Source organism: Rhinopithecus roxellana, chromosome 4 (genome assembly GCF_007565055.1).
Source record: "Rhinopithecus roxellana isolate Shanxi Qingling chromosome 4, ASM756505v1, whole genome shotgun sequence".
Lineage (NCBI taxonomy): Eukaryota > Metazoa > Chordata > Mammalia > Primates > Cercopithecidae > Rhinopithecus > Rhinopithecus roxellana.
In genome coordinates, this window is record NC_044552.1 from 56,579,297 (window position 1) to 56,598,821 (window position 19,525).

General features: G+C 36.8%; 1 protein-coding gene across 2 annotated transcripts in view; it reads right to left on the reverse strand.

Moving 5' to 3' along the window:
* Nucleotides 1-19,525, reverse strand: part of CD2AP (CD2 associated protein) — a 155,380-nt gene that overhangs the window by 63,503 nt on the left and 72,352 nt on the right. For both annotated transcript variants that reach the window (XM_010386622.2, XM_010386623.2), the window contains exon 5: nt 13,158-13,278. In XM_010386622.2, the coding sequence (XP_010384924.1) occupies nt 13,158-13,278 (121 nt within the window). The remainder of the gene's footprint in view (nt 1-13,157; nt 13,279-19,525) is intronic.

Genomic DNA, 19,525 nt, shown 5'->3' on the forward strand with positions numbered 1-19,525 from the left:
GATGTAGTGGTAAAGTATATGAACTCCAGGGTCACACCTTCTCAATTCATATCTTGCCCCTTCCATTATATTTGCCCAATCTCTTCACCTGTAAAATGGGGAACTTCACAGGATTGCTATGAGAAATAAACTAATTTATTTCTGTAAAGTTCTTTAAACAGTGCCCAGCTCAGTGTCTATCATTTTTTAAAAGTTTAAAAGCTGTATCACTGAGAACCATAAGTAAGTGAGAGCACTGATCACAAAGAAGGAGGAAAATATAAAAGGGAAAACAGCCACTGGAAAGAAGAAAAAGGATAAGGAGAAAGGAAAAAAGAGGAGGAAAAAGGGCATGCAGGAGGTGCCATAATGAGACAGAACAATAATCTTATCTATATGGTACTTGTAACATTTTAATACCCATATACTTTACCCATCCGATTGTCCTTAAATTGCTATGTTTGAAGAAAAACATCTGCATTTTATGTGTATTGCTATCAGTCATAAAACAAACAGCACATCTGTCTATTGAGCCTAAACCCTCCCTCCTCCTTCCTCATTAAATCTCTATAGCAAAAGCTACTTGATGGTTTGTATCTTCATATAAAGTGACTTAAAAGAACTGCAAAATGCAATTACTTGTTTGGAGAAAAACAAAAACAAGAAACCACATGCGAACTGAACTGAAAGCTAAAAAAAATTAAAAAAAGAAACTTGATGAAAATAAAAAGCATTTAATAGAATCAATCCAAGTTTACCATTAAAGTCATCATTCACTATTATTCTCAAGGATTTTGCAAGTCGATCATGCAGGTGTGGGTGTGGGTGTTTTAATAGGACTTAAAATCAATCAATATTGCATAGTGCCTAAAAAGTACACATAGAAAGAATGTCTGGCTGTTAACAATAACTCAGAAAGATCCATAACATACTACCAGTAAGGGCATCAAAACTCCAGAACAAGTTTCCTTGCAAAGCTGCTCACCAGGAGAAGTATAAGGTGAATACTAATACGTGAGTACAGACCTCAAGGTAAACTGTGTAACACCTTGACTCCTAGTGACTAGGCTGCAGACCAACAAATTTCTATCTACTATCTTTGGTACATGAGGTATACAACCACTTCCCCAGGATCCTGTGTCCCATTAGAAACGACCACTTTCTTCTATTCCAGAACCTGAATAATCAAATAAAACTTCAGCTGACTCCTCCTAAAAAAAACGAATTTTTTTCTACCTGTAAGAGACTAGAACTCTTGAAGAACAATCCATCAGGGTTTCTTAAATGTTTTGTGTGATGCATCCATCTAATTGCCCAGTAAAGCCTAGAGGGATAAATGGCACAAACATTTAAGAATCCCTGCTGGAACCCCTTCATCTCCTCAAAATTCTGGCCTCACCACTTAGCAACTTACTCATAACATTACTCCTTTTCTATAGAAGACATCAAAAGTCAGAAATATCTTCCTCAGCTTCCTACCATTAAGCTTACTAACTCTGATCTATCTCCAATAAATTGAGACTAATCATAATAGCCATAATGTGAAACCCATTTCCTCCACTTTCTGGATAAATCCTATTGTGCTGTAACTACACTTCTTCTGAGTTTCCATCTTCAACTGTTCCCCTTCTACTTGTCAGCCATTAGGATATCAAGATGATCAACACTTTTCCTTTTTAAGAAAAAGAACAAAAACATTATTGAATATATGTTGCCATCAACTGCTGCAACTGCCTTATACTTACTCTCTCCACTGCCTAACCTCCTTTCTTCTTCAATTCAGCTTCTGCCCTAATCACCTCACAACTGCTGTTGTTTAGGTCCTTCATGATCTCTTTTACTTCACCTCCCAAGTAGTATCTGACACTACTGGCCCTGCCTCCCTGAATAACTCTCCTCCCTTGACTGACTACCACACATTCATAGGTTTCTTTCTGGCTCTCTCCTTCTGTGCTTTCTAGGTCTTCTTTTCAGTTAATCTTCCTCAGTCCATTTCTTAAATGTCACTACACAGGATTCCATCCCAGGGTCTTTAGTTTTTTTTCACTCTGTATATTCTCCCTAGGTCATCTAATCTAAACTCGTTTGTTTTTTGTTTTTTTTTTTTTTTATCATATTTTATTTTTTTGAGATGGAGTCTCACTCTGTCACCCAGGCTGGAGTGCAATGACACAAACTCGGCTCACTGCAACCTCCGCCTCACAGGTTCAAGCAATTCTCCTGCCTCAGCCTCCCAAGTAGCTGCAATTACAAGTGCAAGCCACCACACCTAGCTAACTCTTTTGTATTTTTAGTAGAGACGGGGTTTCACCATGTGGGCCAGGCTGGTCTCGAACTCCTGACCTCGTGATTCACCCACCTCGGCCTCCCAAAGGGCTGGGACTGCAGGCGTGAGCCACCACGCCTGGCCTACCCATCGTTTCTTACACCACCTAAAGTACTATCAAGCCCCAGTTTTGCACAGACACCGGAATTTTTCTAAGGATTCAGATCAACAGACAACTGACTATCAAATATCTTTCATTTGGATGCTCTCACATCCCTACAAGCCTCAAATTTAACATCTCCAAAAGTGAACAGCCAACATGGTAGTAAAAATTGGTAATTTTCAATGATCCAAAAATAACTAACCTACCAATTAGGACTGCCTATTTTCAATAATTAGGCATCTGTTTTAATGATACATCATCATCTCCCAATAACCTATCTCTGACAATGACATCTCCACCTTACAAAGCCAAAAACCTGGTAGCAGTTGGCTCCTCTTTTTTGGTCATCCCCTAAATAACATTATCACTAGGTCCTGTTCTTCCTGCTATCACTTATATAGCTCCTATTCTACACAAGTCTCTCCATCCCCATAGCATTGCTCTAGTTTAGGCTAATTCTACCTCATTATCAAAACATTCTCAACTGGTGTTAGCAGACCAGTCTCTTCTCCAGTCTACTCTCCACATTGCAATTCCCCCTCCATACTGCAACCAATTTATCTGAAAAACAATCTCATCATTTCACTCTACAGCTTCTCTGTGATTTGATTAACATTTTTGTAATGTTTTCTTACGCCTGACCCAATAATTTCTCCAGGCTCAACATTCACCACATCTAATTATATACTCTATAATGTCTCTGAATTAAATCTCTTTCAGGATCTTGCAAATGCTATGATTTTCCTCACCCTCTGCCACAAACTTGCTTAGAAATTTCCTAGCCATTGTGGGATCTCAATCTATGACTTCTCCCAGGGTGCATTCCTTCACAGCCTGCCAAGTCTGGACTAGCCCTCTTATATACATTTATTGCACCCTTTCCTGTAACAAATATTTCTCCTGCTAAATTACAATCACTTTTTTTAAACCATCTTTTCTTTCCCAGTGGAACAAAAGCTTCGAACATGGGGGAAATAACGCCTATGTTGCTGATCACTGTATGCCCAGGACCTTGTACAATATGCTTAACAAAAGGCACCCAATAAATTGAACGAATAAATCTATGAATGCTGAATTAACTAAACTGTTGTATTTATATTTAGAATTTCCCTTTACCAGCTTTGACTTTTAAATTTTAGATTTTGCAATACACTGTCTTCATAAAAAATGCTAGTATACCCATATGTTACTACTCATAACACTCAAAGAGCTGAAAGTACATGAAAAGATAGTTCTACAAGCATACCTAAAAGAAAATTAGGTGAAGACAGCAGCAAACAAATGGACTACAATAGTGAAAAACCACCAAATTTCCATAATCTCACATGTTAAATAGCACAGTAAAGCTTAAAAAAAAAAAAAAAAACTGGGAAATCATAAAAACCAAACTCTAATGATGATTTTACCACTCAGTAAATAATCTCAGGAGTTTCCATTTCTTGACCCTTAAAATGGGAGTGACATTAATCCTCTTAAGAGGATTTATTCTACTATAAAGACACATGCATGCATATGTTTATAGCAGCACTATTTACAATAGCAAAGTCACGGAACCAACCCAAATGCCCATCAATAATAGGCTGGATAAAGAAAATGTGGTACATATACACTGTGGAACACTATGCAGCCACAAAAAGGAATGAGATTATATCCTCCGCAGGAACATGGATGAAGCTGGAAGCCATCATTCTCAGCAAACTAACAGAGGAACAGAAAACCAAACACTGCATGTTTTCACTCATAAGTGGGAGCGGAACAATGAGAATACATGGACACAGGGAGGGAAACACACACCAGGACCTGTTGAGGGGTGAAGAGCAGGGGAAGGGAACTCAGAGGACGAGTCGATAGGTGCAGCAAACCACCATGGCACACTTATACCTATGTAAGAAATCTGCATGTCCTGCATATGTATCCCAGAACTTAAAGCAAAAAAAAGGGAAGAGGATTTCACTTGACAAAAGTGTTTGAAAAGTTCTATATATACCACAAAATACTAGTCATTGTTTCACTGAGTGTCAACATATCAGACACCGTTACAGACAATGGGTAAACAAATATAAATAAAAATATATATGTTCTAATGAGCAGGTAGACAGACAATAAGCTTAATAAGCAATAGCAACAAATTCTTCTTTGAAACATTAAAAAAAAGAGAGAAGAGAATTAAAAAGTAGATAATGGGGACTTTCTGCTGTTTTATACAGAGCTGTCAGTAAGGGCCTCAATGATAAGGTGATTCTGAGAGAATCCTGAATCAGATAAGTAGCCATCAGGATATCTTGAAGAAGAGCATTCCACACAAAGGTATACAACAAGCACAAAGTCTGTGAGAGAGGAATGTTCCTAAAATCCTTAAGAAATCTAAGGTGACCAACGTAAACAAAGGGGAAAGTTAAATAAGAGATGAGGTAAGAAAGGTGGAGGGAGGGATATGGGGATGCCAGATCATAGAGGAATTTGTAGCCATTTTAAAAGATGTTGGCTTTTAGTCTAAGTGAAATGCAAAGCAACTGGAGGGTGATCACTACTGGCTACCAGACTATTAAGTAGGTAATGGCATATAGGCTATGGTAATTACACAGCAAAAGGTAACTTATACCAGGATAGTGGCAGTGAAGGTGGTAAAAAGAAAATAGATTCTAAACATTTTTTGACAAAATCTGTTAATGAATCATGGTAGGGTGCGAGGTTAAAAAGAAGAGTACCAGAGAAAACTAAGAATTTTGGCCTCAGTAAAAAAACGATGAACTTGTCCTTAACTCAGATGGGGAAGATTACATGGAGCAGAAAAAAAAGGCAGAGGATCAATTTTGGGCAACTTGGGTTTAAGACACCTATTAGACATCGAAATGGAGATTCTGAAAGAGGTTTAATGTGGAAGACTTTTAGAAAAGGGTGGAAAAGACAAGTATATATAGTCATTGACTTCATAAAATAAGGGGAAAATTTGAAAACACATTCCTATTTGGCAAATAAGTGGAATCCGCATGTTGACAAAAAGACACTCTAAAGAAGGGTTAAGTATATTTGACAAAATTAAAAAGGAGACATTACAAAACCAAAACATAACACTTTCCTAGAGAAGCAATACTTTCCCTGAGACTGAATGCTAAAAGGACCTTTATATATAGAAACCACTCAGTAACAGAACAGATGATTAATTCACCACATTCCGACAGAAAACATAATGGTGGCATTCTTAACCTTTTATCTTACAGTTCTTCAATGAAAACTGAGGATCTAAAAATAAATTATCTGTGAAGACTTAATATTGTCTATATATTATTTAGAGTCAGAATTATCTGCTTAGCAGTAACAGAGTTTAACTGGCCAAACCAAGAACATTATCCCATTATTACATAGGAGAGAAAGGAAGAAAAGGGGAAGGGGAGGGAGGAGGAAGAGAACCCTATTAAATTTAAAAGACTGTGAGGAGAAACTATGTGATATAATCAAATATAGTGGATATGACATTCCAATACTGAAAGCAAAAAAATAACACTTATAAGTACATTCTACTATAATTTTTCTAACAGCTACGAGGAACATAATTATTTTACTGACTGAAAAGACTGTCAAAATACCAATTATGGACAGAGGCTGTTACACTTTGTTAGGACACAGGAAAATTTTAAGTAGTTACTCCTTATATAATGCTCACGTCCTGACATTCACAACAATATGCAGAAACTTGCCTAAAATTTAGAGTTGGGGAAGGAAAAAAAAAAATTATAGTGTACTTCAACCACGGACTTTCCACCCCATAATCACAAAGCTCCACATTTAGAATGAACAGTTATTGTAAAAGGGTTAAACAAAGAAGGAAGGATATTTCTAACAGACAAAATTCTGCACAGTTACTAAAATCCAAATCAAGCTGAACAGCATAAGAAAATGTTCAAAGTATTTTATAATTATAAAAGTAATGAACTAAACTCAAATATAAATTAGATCTCTTGTTCTGGTGGTCCTATACAAACTTTAAATTGGAAATATTTTAAGGGCTCAGTTTTATATGGCATCACAAAGATCATTTCACTCATGTGCTTTAATTTACACCAAATTTTAATTTATACCAAATTTTAATGTTAAAAGTAGATATCAAAAGATCCAATCACCTGTGAACCCTAAAGAAATACTAACGTGCATCAGAAGTAACTCAGGAGACAGTTTGCTAATTGATGAATGCCCCATTAAATTTAAGCCAGGTGGTTTTGGTACTTATGTATGTTCTCTAATGGTTTTTACACACGCTTACACATAAGTTCTGACTTCAGAATTATTGAGTACTCTCAAATAAATGTAATATAAAATAGTGAAAGTACATCTAGTTAGTATGATTCCTTCTCCACTGATTCCTACTTCAATGATTTTTCTCTTTCAATACAATCAGTATCTGCACTAAAGAAAACTGAAACTATTAAAACAACTACAACTAAACAACTGGAACTATTTTCATTAATATTTTCATGTAATTCATTAAAGAGCCTTAGAAAAATTTAGAATCTTTACCAGTTTATTGCTAAGTTAAAGAGAAAAGAACTAGTACAAGAACACTTAAAAACGAGAGGCAACTGGGCATCCCAAGTCATATTAAGTAGCCATTGACCTCAGGCTTTTTTCGTTACTTTGTAGCATGTATAGTATGTAGCACTTACAGAGAGCTGCAAACTAATGTAAGAGTAAATTTGAACTCCTTTGAAAGGCTAATGAGCTTTAAAGAAAAGGACTCTCTAAAGGCAATCTGCAATGAATATATGGTAGAGCATAACATTGTACACAAATGTTTGGTGCCCCTCCTTGTAAGAAAATTACATATCCCCACCCTGCTGCACCAACGCATGCATGACCATAACCGCCAAATACAATGTTAGTGGAAATGACATGTCAATTTTGGACAGAAGCTTTAAAAGCCATCCTCCTTTTTCCCTGCCTCTTCAAGGATTAAAGAGTTGCCGATTATATTTTCTAATGTTTCCTGTGACATTTCTGAGATGAAAATTTGCATATTAAGCAAAATGAAGTGACAAATTTCTAAATATTACATTTAGAAATATCTTCCTCCAACATTTTTGATACCTACCTAAAGTAACTCAAGTCATTTTATTCTATAAGTATACTTACTTCACATTTGTCCTCCCCCTAGAGATGTGACCCTTGCACCTCTGGACTACAGAGGGATTACATACACTCAGAAAATCAGAACTGAATAAATACAAAGGTTAAGAAATGTTCACTTGTTAAAATAGCTTCTACTTCTTCCTTTGGTCGCATGTTTATTCTAAAAATTATAGGAGAGTTCAAACTATTCATCAAACCAATTTTTTAAATGTGATACAAAGTTTTATTTGTTCATTTCTTGCATTTGATGACATACTGGGCCTGAGATTCTTTGCCATAGTCCTTAACTACTACGCAACTGCAACCAACTTCTTTATAGGGTTTTCCCTCTCTATCAGTTTTACAGAGGCCTACACATTCCCCTAGTTGCTTGTTGTCATCAACCTTAATTAAGTTGATTTGGTGTTCAGCACAAAGGGCCTCCACTAACTTGACATACAAAGGTTCATGACAGTTGGATGCAAGCACACAAACATCAGCTTGCCACTTGTCTAAGGCTTGGCTAGCTTCACAAATTCCACTGCTAGGCTATTGTGCATGAAGGTAGTCTTTGGAATCTCCTGTAAAGCAGTAGTAGTATTAACATCCATTACATCTTCAGCAACAACGCCCTCTTCTACCACAGCAGTGGGTTCAGGTGAAGCCGAATCTTCAACACAACCAAGTCTTTGCTTAAGCAAGACCTGTTGGTGGAAGGCAAAGAGCCATCAAACTAATTTATGTCTTCACTTTATAACTTAAAAATTATTACTATAATTAACTGAAAACTTTGACCTGAAAATCTGTTATATACCAGCAATTTCTCCTCACAATCTCACTATTCCTAGCTCTCATTACTAGATCTGTTATATACTGTCCACTTTGTAGAACAATTACTGGTATTCTACGACTATGTAAAGTAACATTTTTTCCTGTCACTTTCTAAAATTCAAGAGGTTTCTTCTACATCAATCTTTTAGAAACTAAATTCATGTTGGTTTTTCTATACTCACAATTTATTGATAAACCATGAATTATAATATTGCTTTCTAAGCATTCATCCTTTCAAGCCTAATTAATGTTAGATGGCTTTTATACTAAAAAGCAAATGAACACAGGCAATATAATTGTAGCTTGCGATGTGTAGATAACTAAAACTTGGAAGAAAAATTAAATTTCCTTAGAAGTAAAGCAAACTCGGCCAGGTGTGGGGGCTCATGCCTGTAATCCCAGCACTTTGGGAGGCCAAGGTGGGCAGATCAGGAGGTCAGGAGATCGAGACCATCCTGGCTAACACGGGTGAAACCCCATCTCTACTAAAGATACAAAAAAAAAAAAAGTTAGTCGGGCATGGTGGCGGGCACCTGTAGTCCCAGCTACGCAGGAGGCTGAGGCAGGAGAATGGCATGAACCTGGAAGGCAGAGCTTGCAATGAGCCGAGATTGCGCCACTGCACTCCAGTCTGGGCGACAGAGCAAGACTCCGTCTCAAAAACACACATACATACATAAATAGAAGTAAAGCAAACTCAATTACTCATTTCATATATTTCTATGGTCAATGGGCTTAGAAATAAAATCATTAGAGATGAAAATATACCTTCTGGTATTAAATTGGAATTAGAGGTACCAGTAAAGATGGATAAACAGATGAATGATAAAGACATATGGGTAGAGGTACGGGATTGTATGTGCGTGTAAGCATTTTCCAGCTTAATCTACTAAGAAGGCTCAGAAGCATTACCCCAGTAGCAATGACCACACGTCGAAACACTATTCCTCTCTTAAAAAAACACAAAAAGTTTGCCTTGATAAACAGAATCAATGACAAAAAGCACATAATTATCTCAATATACGCAGAAAAGGCCTTCGATAAAATTCAACACTGCTTCATGCTAAAAAATTCAACAAATTAGGTATTGATGGAACATATCTCAAAATAATAAGAGCTATTTATGACAAAGCCACAGCCAACATCATACTGAATAGCAAAAGCTGGAAACATTCCCTTTGAAAACCAGCACAAGACAAGGATGCCCTCTCTCACCACTCTATTCAACATAGTGTTGGAAGTTCTAACCAGGGTAATCAGGCAAGAGAAAGAAAGGATATTCAACTAGGAAGAGAGGAAGTAAAGGTTGTATATTTAGGAAATGCCATCATCTTAGCCTAAAATCTCCTTAAACTGATAAGCAACTTCAGGAAAGTCTCAGGATACAAAATCAATGAGCAAAAATCACAAGCATTCCTATACACCAATAAAAGACAAACAGAGAGCCAAATCATGAGCAAACTCCCATTCACAATGGCTGCAAAGGGAATAAAATACCTAGGAATACAACTTACAAGGGATGTGAAGGACCTCTTCAAGGAGAACTACAAACCACTGCTCAAGGAAATAAGAGAGGACACAAACAAATGAAAAAACATTCCATGCTCATGGATAGGAATATTCAATATCATGAAAATGGCCACACTGCCCAAAGTAATTTATAGATTTGATGCTATTCCCATCAAGCTACCATTGACTTTCTTCACAGAATTACACAAAAACTACTTTAAATTTTATATGGAACCAAAAAAGAGCCCACATAGCCACGACAATCCTAAGCAAAAAGAACAAAGCTGGAGACATCATGCTACCTGACTTCAAACTATACTACAAGACTATAGGAACCAAAAACAGCATGGTCTGGTACCAAAACAGATATACAGACCAACAGAACAGGACAGAGGTCTCAGAAATAATACCACATATCTACAACCACCTGATCTTTGACAAACCTGACAAACACGGGCAATGGGGAAAGGATTCCCTATTTAATAAATGTTGCTGGAAAAACTGGTTAGACATATACAGAAAACTGAAACTGGACGCCTTCCTCATACCTTATACAAAAATTAACTCAAGATGGATTAAAGATCTAAACATAAGACCTAAAGCCATAAAAACTCTAGAAAAAAACATAGGCAATACCAGGACATAGGCATGGGCAAAGACTTCATGTCTAAAACACCACAAGCAATGGTAACAAAAGCCAAAATTGACAAATGAGATCTAATTAAACTAAAGAGCTTCTGCACAGCAAAAGTAACTATCATCAGAGTGAACACACAACCTACAGAATGGGAGAAAATTTCTGCAATCTATTCATCTAACAAAGAGCTAACATCCAGAATCTACAAAGAACTTAAAACATATTTACAAGAAAAAACCCCATCAAAAGGTGGGCAAAGGATATGAATAGACACTTTTCAAAAGAAGACATTTATGCAGCCAAAACACATGAAAAAACGCTCATCATCACTGGTTATCAGAGAAATGCAAATCAAAACCACAATGAGATACCATCTCATGCCAGTTAGAATGGCGATCATTAAAAAGTCAGGAAACAACAGATGCTGGAGAGGATGTGAAGAAATGGGAACGCCTGTACAATGTTCATGGGAGTGTAAATTAGTTCAACCATTATGGAAGACAGTGTGGCGATTCCTCAAGGATCTAGAACTAGAAATACCATTTGACCCAGAAATCCCATTACTGGGTATACACCCAAAGGATTATAAATAATTCTACTATAAAGACACATGCACACATGTTTATTGCAGCACTTATTTACAATAGCAAAGACTTGGAACCAACCCAAATGCCCATCAATGTTAGACTGGATAAAGAAAATGTGGCACATATACACACGGAATACTATGCAGCCATAAAAAAGAACGAGTTCAGCTGGGCCCAGTGGCTCACGCCTGTAATCTCAGCACTTTGGGAGGCCAAGGCAGGCGGATCACCTGAGGTTGGGAGTTCAATACCAGCCTGACCAACAGGGAGAAACCCCGTCTCTACTAAAAATACAAAAAATTAACCAGGCGTGGTGGCACGTGCCTGTAGCCCCAGCTGCTTGGGAGGCTGAGGCAGGACAATCGCTTGAACCCGAGAGGCAGAGGTTGCGGTGAGCTGAGACTGCAACACTGCACTCCAGCCTGAGCAACAAGAGTAAAACTTCATCTCAAAAAAAAAAAAAAAAGAGTTCATGTCCTTTGCAGGGTCATTAATGAAGCTGGAAATTGTCATTCTCAGGAACAGAAAAACACCACATGTTCTCACTCATAAATGGGAGCTGAACAGTAAGAACATAGGGGCACAGGGAGGGGAACATCACACACCGGGGCCTGTTCGGAGGGTGGGAGGCAAGGGGAGAGATAGCATTAGGAGAAATATCTAATGTAGATGACGGGTTGATAGGTGCAAACCACCATGGCACGTGTAATAATAAGAGCTATTTATGTAATAAACCTGCACGTTCAGTACATGTATCCCAGAACTTAAAGTTTAACAAAAAAAAAAAAAAAAGGAAAAAAATTGCATTCTCTTACCACTGAGCGCACTGAGTTTATAAACCCATTTGCTATACCAACTTTGTTTTCCTACTTAATTTCAAAATTTTTACTCTTCCATATGTAAGACAATGAAGGTAATGATAAAAGAAAGAAAAAAAAACTGACAGCTCACAACAATCTATGATGCTGCAAACATCTTTATGCTTAGAAACTACCTGTCAATTCACGAAACAGCCCTTTCATGTTAAAAAAAAAAAAAAATTATTCCTGTTTTGTAAACGAAAAAAATACAGTTAAGCAAAGACAACTAAGACATAGTTTCTGCCATCATGGAAGACTAACACCTTAACATGATCTTGTAACTAAAGATAGATTAAAGCATAAAATATAGGGACACAATGAAAAGTATTCAGTACCTAAGCAGTCTCAGCAATCTTACAAATTCACCTCATTATTTTTAATATTTAGTTTTCATATGTTCGCATTAAGCCAGTTCTAAAAACAAAAACCAATGATACTGGCAACCTTAAGGTTATGGTCTACTCCTAGTATCTACAAATCTATCTAATCATAAAATTGTCAAATAATATTACCTAACGTAAATCCCTGAAAATTCTCACTACATATACATTTCCATCAAGAAAAACATATTCTTATCCCCACATTTCCACTTGTAAATTCGAGACCTCTTTTAGAAAACAAAACACAACTCTCCTAATTCCTACAGCAATTCTTAAAAGTAACAAAATTTAAATCCATCTTTGGGATAAAATTTTGTCAATCATACTCTTAAATGGTGAGCAAATTAAGAAGAATTTGTGGGTGAGTCTCTAAATAACTAACATCACAAAATAACTAAATGATATTTGGCTGCCCAGAATAAACAAAATCTATTATGTGAATAAAGAAAATAACAAAAGTAAGGTTGTTTCTTATTTCTAAAATTTCTGAAGTATTCAAGAGTCCACTTGCAAACTGGGCAGGCCAAAAATGCATATGAATATATCTTTACCAGGAAGAAATCATTAACCTAAGATGAATCATAACCTAAAATGAATCATTTTAAACTCAGGGTACTAAAGATTTACTTAAGGTTAAAGCAGAAATCAGAGAAAGAAAAATAATTGAACCAGATATTTAATTCAGTTTAGGTCCCCATCATAATTTGCTTTTTTAAAGTAGACTAATTGAAGCTGACTGAAAGTTCAAAACGAAGAACAGAGTTTCAAAAAATACAAAATAAAACACTAGATGATATAGAAAATTTATTTAAATCAATTAAAAATTTTAAGAAATAGTCTACCTGAATCGTCCTGGGCTTCACGAGTTTCACCATCATCTGTTACCTCTAGTTCTTTCACAAAATTTGAGGGAAACAATCCCAACTTGTTGTTCAGGGTTCCACTCCACCAGCCTTCTTCTACCTGAAAAAGTTCACAATTCAAAAGTAAAAACAACTTCTGTTAAGTGAAAATCATCACCCTATGGGAAAATTAAGCTACAAAAGCAAATGGCCACAAAACCAGCACTGTGAAATCAGCACTTTAAAATTTAAAACACAATGAAGAAAAGACATTTTAAGTGGATTAAATTTTAGTGGATTATTCATATATGGGATTAATCATATATCAACTGCACTCTGCAACATTTACAATGAGAACTTGTAATCAATCGCAATCTATGAAGCACTTTTCATGAAAATATGAGATAACCATATATCCTGTATTAACAGCCAGAAGTACATAGCTTCTGGAATGTCACAGTTGTAAACACTACTCAGCCTTGATTTGTATATTATTTAAAGTATTTGGAAATGTTTTATTTGAAAAAAATTTGATGATTCTAAGAATGCAACTTCCTGGACAGGCACGGTGGTTGCGGTCTGTAATCCCTGTACTTTGACAGCCCAAGGTAGGCAGACTGCTTGATCAGAAGTTTGAGACCAGCCTGGGCAACGTGGTGAAATCCCATCTCTAAAAAAAAATACGAAAGTAAGCTGGATGTGGTGGTTGGTGCCTGTAGTCCCAGTTACTGGGCAGGCTGAGCCTGATTGTGCCACTGGACTCCAGCCCAGGTGACAGAGGAGAGACTCTGTCTCAAAAAAAGAAAAAAGAAAATAAATATAACTTCCTAAATGGCACAGAAAATTGCTAAACCTATTACTTGAACAGTGATTCTTTGCTTAAATATAATTTCCTACTTTTAAAAACCCAGATGTCAAGCTCCACTAAACACCTTCCTTCAAACAGATACATCCTAATGAATCAAACCCTTCAGAAAAACATTTACACTTACTAATAAGATTACTCAATTTCCGTGAAATTACTTAATATTTAACAACTTTAAAAATGTATAGCTTCTGATATGGATATTAAGGAGTGCTAACAGGTTAAAAACAATTTTTTAGGCCGGGTGCAATGGCTCATGCCTATAATCCCAACGCTTTGGGAGGCCAAAGATCACCTGAGGTCAGGAGTTTGAGACCAGCCTGGCCAACATGGTAAAACCCCATCTCTACTAAAAAAAAAAAAAATTAGCCAGGTGTGGTGGTGCACGCCTGTAGTCCCACCTACATGGGAGGCTGAGGCAGGAGAATCACTTGAAACTGGGAAGCAGAGGTTGCAGTGAGCTGAGATGGTGCCACTGCTCTCCACCCTGGGGAATAGAGTGAGACTCCAGCTCAAAAACAAAAAAAAAAAAAGAAAAAGAAAATTTAAAAAAGAGTAAACTACTAACTGTCAAAATGTACTTAGCAGCACTACACACAATATAGCTAGAAAAAGATCTATTTCTTGTTTAAAATATTTTTAATTGTTTTCCATCTCATAAAAGGTAGGCAACCTTTTACTAAGTTATTCATCTAACAGCCACTATGTGTAAGCCATGGTGTTAACTACTAGGGAAAGATTCAAACTTGCATATGAGAGATCCCTGTTCTTCAATAAAACATCTAAAGAAAAAAACAATAAGCAGATGGCTACAATACAATGTAAGGGGTACTATAACTAACATATGAACAAAATACTGCTAGGAGCAAATAGAAAGGGCTTGAAAGAATAAAAAAAAATGCTCCCCCCAAAAAGGAAATGACCAAAACAATGTGATATTAAAGGCTGAATAAAAGTAAAACTATAATGACTTAAAAATAAATGATTTATTCATGGAAGGTATAGCTAAAATACAAAATGGGTGCTAGAATACAAGCTGTTTGAGGGAGAAAAGGAAGGCAGTAGAACATCAAGTGACCAGAATTTTTATCAGACTCAAGGAAGCACCAACGAACTGGAAGTGATCCAAACTAGTTGTGATGGAAGACACGTAGACCAAACTAGAATAGATACAACAAAGGGAGAGAAACATCAGCTGTCTATTATCTATACCTGGAATCCCCATTGGCAACAACTGAGGAGATAGGGTTACTTAAAGAATTCTTAGGAGGCAGAGTAGTACAGTGGTAAAAAACTCAAAATAGACTCCATGACAATCTGCAATTGCAAAAATACAGAACCAGCCCAAATGCCTATCAATCAACAAGTGGATTTAAAAAGAAAATGTGGTGTATATATATACACGTATCATGGAATACTACTCAGCCATCAAAAGGAACAAAATAATGGCATTCACAGCAACATGGATGGAATTGGAGACTATTATTCTAAGTGAAGTAACTGAGGAATGGAAAACCAATCATCGTATGTTCTCACTCATATGTGGGAGCTAAGCTATGAGGATGCAAAGGCATAAGAATGATACATAGGACTTTGGGGCCTCGGGGGGAAAGAATGGGGGTGGCGGGGGATAAAAGACTACACATTGGATACAGTGTGCACTGCTCAGGTGACGGGTGCTCCAAAATCTCAGAAATCACCACTAAAGAATGTACTCATCTAATCAAACACCACCTGTTCCCCAAAAACCTATTGAAATAAAAAAATTTAAAAATTAAGAAAAAACAGACTGCAAGGATTGAAATTCAGACTTAGATGGCTGCAAGAAGATCTCTCATTCTACAACTGTGACCTTGACACTCCTCCCACCAAGAAGTGGTGGTCTCTGTTCCCTAACCCTTAAATCTTGGTGGCTTATGACTCACTTGTAACCAACAGATGCTAGTTGGTAAAGGGCAATAAAGCTAACATCACATGTGCTGAAATGCTTGCACTTAAGAGCTGTGAAATGCCATATAAAAAGTCCGATGACCTTGAGATGCCCATACTGTAAGAAAGTCAACCCAAATGGAAAGGCTAACATAATGGCTCTCCAACTGGCAGTTCCAGTCTTCAAGGTTTCTAGGCACCAGACATGTGAGTGAAAAAAACTTCCTATTATTCCAAGAGACCCCAGCATTGAATCTTTCCAGCTGAGGGCCCCAGACAAGCCATTCGGGCTATACCCCATCTGAATTCTTGACTCACAGGCATAATACAACCGTTGTTCTTTGCCACCAAGTTTGAGATGGCGTAGTATGCAGCAACAGTAACTAAAACAGCCACCACTTATCTTCCTTGATTGAGTCTCTTCCTATGTACAATGGGGATAAAAATACCTATCTTCTTAGATAGTTTTTAAAACTTCCAAGGACATAATACATTTGAAATTCCCAGCACAGTGCTTCAAACATAACATAAGCTCAAAAAATGTTAACTATTACAGAAACCAAGCGAAAATAAAATAGAACAGCCTTTTGTATAAACACAATCAAAGTTTGTATAAACATAAATACTAGCGATAAATTACATTACATGTGTTTTGACACAAAATCAATCCACGCTATAATACATATCAAAATATACACGTTGAAAACATGACCTTCAACTGCAAAATTAAACTTAAATACTCCTTCAAATGATAAAAGCAGAGATGTGAAAAATTATTTAAAATGTTATTTCATTTTTTTATTTCCATAGGTTATTGGGGGAACGGTGGTGTTAGGTTACATAAGTTATTTAGTGGTGATTTGTGAGATTCTGGTGCACCCATCACCTGAGGAGTATACACTGCACCCAATTTGTAGTCTTTTATGATTCATCCCCTTCCCACCCTCTCCCCCCCGAGGCCCCAAAGTCCACTGTGTCACTCTTATGCCTTTGCATCCTCATAGCTTGGCTCCCACTTAAAAGTGAGAACACACGATGTTTAGTTTTCCATTACTCAGTTACTTCACTTAGAATAACAGTCTCCAGCCTCATTCAGGTCGCTGCGAATGCCATGAAACCATTCCTTTTTATGGCTGAGTAGTATTCCAGCATATACATACATACCACAGTTTCTTTGTCCACTCATTGATTGATGGGCATTAAGGCTGGTTCTACATTTTTGCCATTGTGAACTGTGCTGCTATAAATATGTCTGTGCAAGTATCTTTTTCATATAATGACTTCTTTTCCTCTGGGATTGTAGTGGGATTGCTGGATCAAGTGACAGTTCTACTTTTAGCTCTTAAATGAATCTCCACACTGTTTTCCATAGTGGCTGTACTAGTTTACATTCCCACCAGAAATACAGAAGTGTTCCCTGTTCACCACATCCACACCAACATCTATTATTTTTTGTTTGTCTGTTTTAATGGTCATTCTTGCAGGAGTAAGGTGGTATCACATTGTGGTTCTGATTTGCATTTCCCTGATAATTGGTGATGTTGAGTATGTCTTCATAAGTTTGTTGGCCATTGCACATCTTCTTTTGAGAACTGTTTATTCGTGTCTTTAAACCACTTTTTGATGGGATTGTTTTTTTCTTGCTAATTTGTTTGAGTTCATTGTAGATTCTGGATAGTAGTCCTTTTGTCAGATGTATAGATTGTGAAGATTTTCTCCCACTCTGTGGCCTGTTTACTCTGTCGACTATTCCTTTCGCCATACAAAAGCTCTTTAGTTTAATTAGGTTGTAGCTATTTATCTGTTTTCAGTGCATTTGCTTTTGGGTTCTTGGTCATGAAATCCTTGCCAAAGTCAATGTTTAGAAGGGTTTTTCCAATGTTATCTTCAAGAATTTTTAGAGTTTCAGGTCTTAGATTTAAGTCCTTGATCCATCTTGAGTTGATTTTTGTATAAGGTGAGAGATGAGGATCCAGTTTCATTCTCCTGTATGTGGCTAGCCAACTATGCCAGCACCATTTGTTGAAAAGGATGTCCTTTCCCCACTTTGTGTTTTTGTTTGATTTGTCAAAGATCAGTTAGCTGTAAGTATTTGGGTTTATTTCTGGGTTCTCTATTCTGTTCCATTGGCCAATATGCCTGTTTTTATACCAGTACCATGCTGTTTTGCTGACTATGGCCTTATAATTTGAAATCACGTAACGTGAGGTCTCCAGATTTGTTAATTATGCTTAGTCCTGCTTTGGCGATGCAGGCTCATTTTGATTCCATATGAATTTTAGCGTTGTTTTTTCTAATTCTGTGAAGAATGATGGTGGTACGTATAGGAATTCTGTTGAATTTGTAGATTGCTTTTAGCAGTATGGTCATTTTCACAATACTGATTCTACACCCATCCATGACCATGAGATGTGTTTCCATTTGTTTTTGTCATCTATGATTTCTTTCAGTAGGGTTTTGTAGTTTTCCTTGTAGAGGTCTTTTGACTCCTTAGTTAGGTATTCCTAAGCATCTTAATTTTTTTTTTTTTTGCAGCTATTGTAAAAGGGGTTGAGTTCTTGATTTGATTCTCCGCATGACTGTTGTTGGTATATAAAAGAGCTACTGATTTGCATACATTAATTTTGTACCTGGAAACTTTGCTGAATTCTTTTATCAGTTCTAGGAGCTTTCAAAGGAGTCTTTAGGGTTTTCAAGGTAAACAATCATATCATCAGCAGTTTGACAGTCTGACTTCCTCTTTACCAAGTTGGATGCCCTTTATTTCTTTCTCTTGTCTAATTGCTCTGGCTAGGACTTCCAGTACTATATGGAAGAGGAGTGGTGAGAGCAGTTATCCTTATCTTATTCCAGTTCACAGAGGGAATGCTTTCAATTTTTCCCCTTTCAGTATTATGCTGGCTGTGGATTTGTCATAGACAGCTTTTATTATGCTGAGGTATGTCCCTTGTATGCCAATTTTGCTGAGAGTTTTAATCATAAAGCAATGTTGGATTTTGTCAAATGCTTTTTCTGCATCTATTGAGATGATCATGTGATTTTTGTTTTTTAATTCTGTTTATGTGACATATCGCATTTACTGACTTGTGTATGTTAAACTATCCCTGCATTCCTGATATGAAACCCAGTTGATCGTGGTGCATTATCTTTTTGATATGTTGTTGGATTCAGTTAGCTAGTACTTTGTTAAGGATTTTAGCATCTATATTCATCAGGGATATTGGTCTATAGTTTTCTTTTTTTGTTATGTCCTTTCCTGGTCTTGGTATTAGGGTGATACTAGCTTCACAGAATGATTTAGGGAGGGTTCCCTCTCTCTATCTCCTGAAATAGTGTCAACAGGATTGGTACCAATTATTTGAATGTCTGATAGAATTCTGCTGTGAATCCATCTGGTCCTGGACCTTTTTTGTTGGTGGTGGTGAATTTTTTAATTACCATTTCAACCTGGCTGCTTGCTATTGTTCTGTTCAGCATGTGTAATTCTTCCTGATTTAATCAAGGATTCTATCTTTACAGGAATTCAGCCATCTCCTCTAGGTTTTCTAGTTTATGCACGGAAAAAAGTTCATAG